The sequence below is a fragment of the Dunckerocampus dactyliophorus genome, chromosome 18 (assembly GCF_027744805.1).
Source record: "Dunckerocampus dactyliophorus isolate RoL2022-P2 chromosome 18, RoL_Ddac_1.1, whole genome shotgun sequence".
Taxonomy (NCBI): domain Eukaryota; kingdom Metazoa; phylum Chordata; class Actinopteri; order Syngnathiformes; family Syngnathidae; genus Dunckerocampus; species Dunckerocampus dactyliophorus.
The window spans coordinates 19,818,692-19,827,834 of record NC_072836.1 but is presented as its reverse complement, the minus strand read 5'-3'; the positions used below and the strand labels follow the sequence as shown (position 1 = coordinate 19,827,834).

General features: G+C 40.0%; 1 protein-coding gene across 3 annotated transcripts in view; it reads left to right on the top strand.

The window, feature by feature from the left end:
* pdgfbb (platelet-derived growth factor beta polypeptide b) overlaps positions 1-9,143 on the top strand; it is a 34,457-nt gene continuing 25,314 nt past the window's right edge. The window contains exons 1-5 of one of the 3 annotated variants that reach the window (XM_054760439.1): positions 1-31; positions 102-256; positions 652-747; positions 891-958; positions 1,050-1,193. In XM_054760439.1, the coding sequence (XP_054616414.1) occupies positions 1,155-1,193 (39 nt within the window). In that variant the 5' untranslated portion in view covers positions 1-31; positions 102-256; positions 652-747; positions 891-958; positions 1,050-1,154. The other 2 variants (XM_054760438.1, XM_054760440.1) reach the window with 2 other exon arrangements.

Below are 9,143 nucleotides of genomic sequence, written 5' to 3'. Positions count from 1 at the left end.
ATACTTAAACGCGGCAGTTTGCACTTCCGCAGTAAGTGTTACGTTAGTCAGTGATATGAATACCCACTTACTGTTTTTCTTTGTCTTTTCTGTGTATTTAGATCACGCATACGTTGTTTGGCTTTTCGGAGTGTCAGTGAATGCATGTCGCCGTTTAGTGACCACGAGGAAGTGTGGTTCCCAGGACTAGCTGACGAGAGACGTTTGGGTTGGAGATGCATATACGGTGCTGGAATAGCACTGCTGTTGTGTTCAGGTCAGGATAAAGTTATTAAAGCGACTCTGTGGGGACACTATGTGCCTCTGCCGTCATAACAGAGATGTGGCTTGACATGTTGCGCATGCGTTAATGAAGCTCAACATTTTAACGTAATGAAATAAATCAGGTACCGCCGTTAACACGCTATATTTGACAGCCCTAATTATATCCTCATGAAAAAGTCAATTTTGCATGATAACATACTATAAGTATCTCTCTAATAGTAGCAAAGACAAATGGTTGCAATAAAAAATCCATCCAGTATGTTGGCTCCCGTTGCAAAACTATATTTGGACTTCAGAGGCTTTTTTTTAAGACTGTGAGAAATGACCGTCCAAATAAAAATGGCTGCCATTACCAGTGATTTCTGTTTATAATGGTGCTGTTTTTAGAGCCTGGCGACGTGTTCTCAAGTGGAGCTGCCCTTGCCTCTCTGGAGGCTAGGATCGCTTGGAGCGCTTTCAGAAATGGGAAAATAGTTGGCAGAGGTGAGGCCTAATAGCATGGAACCGCAATGGAAAATAAACTAACGCTTTGATTTTGAAGACGTGCCATCTTTTCTGTCTTTCCTGCTGCTTTACGTTATCTTTCTCTCCAAATATGGATGCTGATGATTTTCTTTTTCTCCCAGTGGTGACGTCATCGGAGTGCAGAAGCAATCATGCGTGGATTGGAGCGTGACAGTTTTGCCCAACTCAAGTAAGTGACATTTTTTATTGTTATTTATTTTTTACATTTTTTAATTGCAGTAAAAATTGAGGCAAAAATGATACTAGCTTCTTTTCTCCAGGTAGCAGCTGTCAATCATCATCTTGCATCAGCTGAAAACTGTTGGCATTGAAGTGAAGTGTTTTTTGATGAAAGATAATCACACTTGCTTCATGGAAGAGGTCAAATGAATTCTGCAACCTGCAACCTCCTTGACATTATAGAGGTAAGTCCCTCCTATATAGTACATCATCTTGAATGCTAACAATGGCATGGTACTACACCGTCTAATGCTTGCTTTCCAAGAGCGCTCTCTCCTTTCTAATGCATTGACCTTGATCTGAGAGCGCATGCAGTTTGTGTGTCATGACAGAAAATACATGCAGGGATTATGTAAGAGTCATGACATTTTGCTCTGCTGTGTTCCTTGATCGCTTCAAAGAGCAGTCAGAACACGTTGGCGCCGCTCCAGTGCTCGGATACTGTATCAAAGACTCGATTACAATGGAAACTCTTAAAGTATAATCAAAAATATCATGTAAATTTCTTTAAATTATATTTTTTTATTCATTTATTGTGCATATATTCGAAGTATTTATTTCTCCTTTTTAATATTTATTATTTTTCTATATGCAATTTTTATTTACAGTGTTTTCCATATAGAGCTAAGTCTCCTGTCGTCTACAAAAGCCAATAACCACTGGTGTTTGTAATCAGCCTCACCTGCCTGAAGTTGCCCCACCACCCCACCCCCCTGACCACGCAAAACTCAGGTCAAATGATCGTTCGTGCTGTTTTGTGCCGACAAAACGGTTGTTTGTGCTGTTTTTACAGATTATTTCATTGTTCAAAATTCACCACCTCATTTTCTCCAAATTAAACAAAAATAGTTGCAATCGTTTGTGCTGTTTTGTGCCGTTAAAATGGTCGTTTGTGCTGTTTTAATTTTTGATTTATTACAAATTATTTTATCGGTCAGTCAAAGTTAACCCCTCCCATTTTCTCCAAATGAAACAAACAGTCGCAATCGTTTTGTGCAAATCAAATGACCGTTTCTGCTGTCATTTTTGAGTTATTAAAAAACTATTAACGTCTATAAGCAGCTGTGGCTGTTGGTTATCTCCACAACATGGCAGTAGCTGCATTTGAAGTACAATAAGTGGCTCTGCATGCGCTTTAAAATGTTGGTTGTGCTACTCAGCTGTCGGTGAGAAATTCGTGCATGTTACATTTGCGTGTTGTTCAGAATGAACGCATCAGCGTGATTAATGCTGCCTGCTCCTCACCGCAATTACAACATTGGTTTCGTTGTCCAGCATAGAAGTTCATTTTAATTACTGCTTTGCAGAAGTACACAAAAAGTATGTATTTTAAACCCTTTGGAAAGGTGGGCACAGACCAAGGAACGTGGCATGCCATCCAATTTTGTTGATTAGATTATTATTAGACATTTTCCTGAATTTGCAAGTACTACTTTGTTTAGAAAGTACAGTTGCACTGCAGCATTGGAGCTCTGAACCTGCACATCTTATCCAAGGCTGCGCCTGGGACACTTGACGTCAAAGAAGTTCCCTCCAAAAAAAAAAAAAAAAAAAAGAAGTCAACTTTTTCCTGTGTCCTCTCCAAGCTGGCCTGCATTTTCATATTTCATCGGTATTTCCGGATGGCTCCCACAGATGCAAAATAAAGGCCATCAGAGTAATGATTCTAATGTTGAACAATAATAACGGGGGGGAACTGAATGAAAGCCTGGAGAGGCTTGTTGACCTTTCGGAGCTAAACTGGTCCTGGCTTCTGTCTGTGCACCGCTGAGCCCATTGTGTTCTCAGACCTTATCATTGTGTTGCAGTTTCCTCTCCCTGCTGTGCGAGTGCACATGTGTGGGAGAGCCGCCGTATGACTTGATGCATGTACGAGTGTCCTGTCCTTGGATGAGTGCTCCAGGCTATTAAGATGAATTGAAAATGAATGGGAATGTCATCAAATACTGCATTGCTGCTTGTACTTTTTTCAGCCCAAAGATGGTCCTGACGTTGTTGGGTTTTTCCGCAACAACTGACAAATACAGTTTGCTCGTGCTGCAAAGTAGAGGGTTTGTCCACTACTCCGTGCATATTGGAACGTCGTGTATTTAACAAACCACACGTCACCATTTTTGTCATCGTTTGACAGGTCCTACGACCTATAGTCAGGCGTGACTAGGCGTGTCATAATTCATTTATAATACGTGAAAAAACTCATGAGATAATGTGGAAAGACTCCCCACAATGTCATTTTGACCAGTAAGATCATGAATTCCCAGCTGGCATGCATGGATGTTTTTTAAATGTTCCAAATATTTCAACTTTCTTCTTAAATCATTGTGAATTTTGATTTCATAATATGTATTTACTTTATTCCCATAATATTTTGACTTTATTCCCATAATATAACTTTTTTTTAAAATTTTGTTTGTCATAATATTACAACTTTTAAAAAAATTAAATTTTTTCTTTAAAATTTCAGTGCTACTAAAAGGACATTATTTTTCCTGATAACGTTACAAGTTTATTCTCGTAAAATTGGGACTTTTTTTTCTTAGAATATTTTTTTCCACACAATATTTTGACTTTATTCTTGTAAAATTACAGCTGTTCCATTTCTGCTTTTTATTTAAAATTTTCAAACTATTTCAACTTGCTTCTTGTAAATGTTCTTGTAATTATGACTTCATTCCCATGATATTTTCACGCTATTGCTGACTCTATAACATAACTTTTTATGCAACCTAATGTTCCTAAAATTACAACTAGTTTCGTTTGTTTCTCCTAATATTATGACTTTAAAAAACGTCTATTTTCTTTAATATTTCAACTTTATGCTACCAAAATGACTTATTTATTTTTCCTCATAATGTTATTCTGCTAAAAATACAACTTTTTTTTTTTGCTCTTAATATTGACTTTGTTCTTGTAAAATTACTGCTGATTTTTCCATTTTTGCTGTTTTTTTTTTTTTTGGTTTTCTTTTTAAATTATATTTGTAGAATGTGCTGTGGGCCGCACTTTGGACACCCCCACTTTAACTGTACTGAAAGCAGCAAATCTGTAAAGTAGCTGATGATCGCCACGGTCCTTAAAGCTTGACTCACAAATTTGCGGCTGTAATTCCATACAGGATATGAGGGGAAAGAACAGAAAGAGAATTTTCAAAAAGGTTGGCTCCTTTTTGACCAGCTCCTTTGACTGGTGTAGGAGAAACACGTCCTATGATGTCACCGTCAGCTTTGTTCTTCCAGACAATACACCCACACCGCTGGGCTTCCCCGGCCCCGGCAACAGGGGGAGCTCTTGTGTCCTGGTGGCATGTGTCCGCCGTGACTCATCGCCTCCTTTCTCCCACGCGTGACACACACACACACACACACACACACACACACACACACACACACACACACATGTTTAAACAGTCATCCTGTCCGCCACTGCAGCGGCACACATACACAATGCATGACGGGGTTTACAGTGAAGTATAGGAACAATAGGGACATGGGCCACATGGAGGATGTGCGGGTGGATTGTTGTCCCGGGCAACTGATATTCCAACACAGCTCCTCTGACCCTGGCACTGTAACGCATGGGCCCGATTGAATCAATGGCGGTATTGATGCACATGGAGAGAGTGAGACAACAGACTGAAATGAGAGCAGCGCAGCGAGCCAGCGTGTGCGATTATATTGCTGTTGCTATGTTTAATTTCCTGCAACACATATAAATATTTGGATTTTTTTTAGACATGCAACTGTTGAGACTGCATGTGGCATGCCACGCTGATATGAAGTCATTTTGTACACGGACCTCTAGAAATCATGGTGGCCTGCAGGTACAACATGATGAGCCAAAAGCAATAGAATGTACTGGCAGAAGAACTACTCAGGAAGTTGATGTTTATATGAGGATTATTTGATTACTATTTGAACATTCATTCTCAAAATATTACCTCTGATTTTTATTCTTATTTTTACCATTTTAATAATTTTGTATTTTTTCATTATAATTTTTTATTTTAATTATCCCTTTAGGTGTATCTATATTTTAAATATTACCTGTAATTTAATTTTTATTATTTTTTATTCTACAGAGCCCTTTTGGTGCATCTGTATTTGAACATTAATTCTAGAAACATTACCTCAGATTTTTAATTTTATAATGTACTGATCTCTTTTGGCCTACCTACTGTAGATTTAAACATTAATTAATTTTGGAAACATTAGCTTTAATTTTATTTGGCTCTTTTGATGTACAAATATTAATAACATTAACTTTTCTCATGAAAATAACAATCATCAAATATGTCAAATATAGCTTTTATAATATATATCAATAAACACACACTAATATTTACAATGATTAATTGGCTTGAAAAATGCTAATATCTGCTCTGTGAAACTGGCAGTAAAATTACTATATCATAAAAAAAGCACTAAAATGAAATATAACTTTATCACAGGGAAGGAACCAGTCTTGTGCCCACTCAAACCTAAAGGTCGCAAAGTTCCTCCGTTCTCATTAAATTTGATGCTGTATTTCTCAGTCCTGTTGCCTCACACATGCACGGTGACATCCTGACAGTGGGTGAGGATAAACTTTTCCATACGACGGTCCGGGTCCGTTGCCGATCTCTACAATAAACTACCTTTGGCCATCAAAGCTATCCTACTATTGTTCCTCCATACACAGGAAGCAAGGTTTGTTGTGTTATTGTTGGATGAGCGAGAACGACGAAGCCAGTGTGTGTAGGATGTAACGTGTGTGTGTCTGGTTGCGATATATGCATATAGTGTGTGTAATGGGTATGGAAACCTCGGATTTCTGTACCTGAGTCAGAGCGGAAGAGAAGCTTGCCGTGCAGGAAAACACCTGGGATGCGAGGGAGAACAAACAAACCCAGAGGAGGGAAGAGGAAGAAGAGGGAGAGGAGCGGCAGGATGGGGAGGGGACTGGACAGCGAGCCAGAGAGGCAGAGCAGCTGTCGAAGCCTTCGCCAGAGTCCAGGAACAAGAACGAGGGAGGGAATGTTCCGGTTTGTACGTCAGCGAAGCGTCAGTGTGCTGGTTTGTGGATTCATATCACATCTGTTCCAAATGATCCATCAGCGTCTGTTTACAGTCTTGGCTACAAGTCATCAGTCCCTATGAGTGACATACGTGGTATGGTATGGTTTTATGTCTCTGTGCCCCATCAAAAATAAGAGACCTCATTCTCTAATTGGCGTCAAATGTCATCATTTGTCCCATCTGTCCTTTGACCAGTGCCTTTACGTAGTAACAGACGTACAAGCATGCTATTGTGGCCGATGACAAACACAGAAAAGACGTTTTTGCACGGCGGTCTTAACAATGTGTCATTATTTCATCGAGAAATGCAGACCAACTCCTCCTAAAGTGGCGCACATGGAAAGTCTGGCCTGTTGTCCAGACATCACATCCTTGACACGGTTCCCCACTCAGCTGCCATGCACCCTTCCCACTCTGTCTCTGCGCATGGCATTGTTTTCAGACACAATTTTCATTGTATGCGCTGTAGGAGGGGGAAATCACTGCCACGACCGACGCCAAGCAGGCTCGCACTCGACGACCTTCATCAGCTCAGCCAGTGGCATCTTTATTGCCTGCGCCGCTCCTCTTTCTACCCCCTCCCTCCTTGCCCCATTCACGTCTTCTGGGAGGTAAAAGCTTGGGTTTCCCCGTTTCCACTCTCTCTATCTGTTTAACAAGTTGCACCGTGCTCTCACCCTCTCATTAGCGGCGCTCCTCTCATTTCCTCTCCTCCCCCTGTAAACCATTAGGTTCTTTCATTCAACAGGCTCCCCCCGCCTCCTTGCCTGGCACGTAGTTCTAATACATACAGGTAGGTCCAGAAGTTGTAGATCTTGAGCCTTTCAGCTTTTATTTCTGGATGGGATGTACAACTTAGAACACAGTTGTCCAGACTTTTTCCACCGAGGGCCGCATTCTGAAAAATCAAAAGATGTGGGGGCCACTTTTCCATTTTCTATACCAACCCATGTCGAGATGCGAAGACGTTTTTTTATATTTATAGAAAAAAAACAGCCCGCATCTCAGCTTTGTGTTGTCTTTGACAAAGTGTACTAATAGTCGGGTGTCACGGAACAAACGGTGCTGAAACCAATGCACAGAGTGAACCCTCTTCCTGCCCGTTTTTACCGTTGTACCGTTTTTCTTGTAAAATTATGCCTTTATTGTTATACTTTGACTTTATTATTGGAATATTATAACTTTTATTTACCGTAAATTTCCTAAAATTTCAACTTTATTTTTTGTTTTGTTTCTCGTAATTTTTTTAATTCTCATATTATGACTTGGAATATTTTAGTCTTTAAGATTTCAACTTCATGCTATTTTTTTAGTCACTATTATGACTTTATTCTCCCAATATTTTCTCTTTATTCTCATAAAATTACTCTTTTTTTCTATTGTTTTTTGTAGTTTTCTTGTTTAATTGCATTTTTAGAATGGCCCAAGGGCCAATTACAAAAATGGCTGCGGGCCGTAAATGGCTCCCGGGCCACACTTTGGACTCCCCAGACTAAGAAGATAGCACCTTTCGTTTGAACCTACCCATTTTTCATGTGAGCAACAGTATTGGAACATTACTTACTATAGCAATAAATAGCATTGAATATCTACGCTCAGTTTCAGATTGGGTAGCATAGGTTTTACCCTTGCAGACTGCATTTAGAGGTGAAAACAACATGAAAGCCAGACAGCTGTCTATGGGTGAAAAACAAGCGATTGTGACTCTCAGTGTGTTTAAATTGTATGATTATACTCTCTGCACACGATTGCTGCGAGACTGATACGACGGCACCCTAAACTTTCAGTGACTTGAGACTTTTTAAAGGCAAATTCTTCTCTTGTGCTTGTTTCCCTGCTTTGTACGCACAGCTCGAATGAGCCCCCACTGTAATAAGCAGGTATATTGGAGACATTTAAGGCATTTTGCTTTCTTTGTCTTTGTCTGAACAAGTTGTATCACAGTCAGCGCGCTGCTCATGAAGCTTTGAATAATAATGAATAATGTGAATGAAAAGAGATGCATGTGTGTTTGCATTTACAGGATATACTCTAGGTGTGTATTTGTACACAGGCATGCTTATGCAGCTCTTGGGGCGATGCAGGTGTGCACATTCTCCGTGCAGAAGCCTTCCAACAATCCTGCAAGGAGGACTTGACATAATTTATGGCGCAAGGAGGCGTTTCAAGTTTGAACTCACAGCTGCACAGCCGAGCACCAAAGAAAAAACTCAAGGGAGTCACATTAATTACTTCTGACGTTGCATTTCATGACTTTTCATCATGTTTAATCTCCTTTTAACAGCCCTAACAAAGTCTCGGGGAAAGACAGAGGTGATAAAGGTGATGGGTAGTGTCCCCTGACTTGTGGGCAAACAGGTGCTTAACATGGAAGCATTATGACATCACGCTGACTTATGACTAGTCTTATTTCATATTCTACTGGTAAAGGGCAAATTTAGCCAATGAAGTACATATCAGTAAATTACAATAGTTCAAATGGCCAGTCCATCCATCACAGTGAAGGTTTCAAGCTGCAATACAGGTGTAATAACAGTCAGCACTGAAGTAGAGAAACCAAACTTACCCCGACCATAACCTTTGCTCGACATTGGACATTGGGAAATATACTATCCCATATATCCTCCAGCAGCAAATCCAAATAAAGTACAAGTATAAATAGAGCGGCTATAGAAAAAAGGACTTTAACATGCAACCAGGCTGCAACTCAGATGTATTTGCTGATCAGAAATAACCAGCTTAGCCACGGTGGCACCATCGAGCAATCAAAGCCAAATCCTAAATTTAGCTGAGTTAGTTTGTTTCTGTCTGGATGGAGTCTAACCACTTTTTTCATCGCAACTTTCTGCAGCAGGGTCTTCTTTGACGCTGAACTGAGATCTGCCGTGTTAAGTTGTTTTGGCAGTTGTTGCCTGACCAAAATGTTTTAGTATGAAATACATAATTACCCTGCTGTGAAGTCCTTATAACGCAGATGTATGCTATTGTTTAATACGCTTGCCTTGGTTGTCCATAGACTGTTGAGTTTGTATTTACCCCCCAGTGTGCTTGGAAAGAACCTTTTAGAAACCACAAGCAATA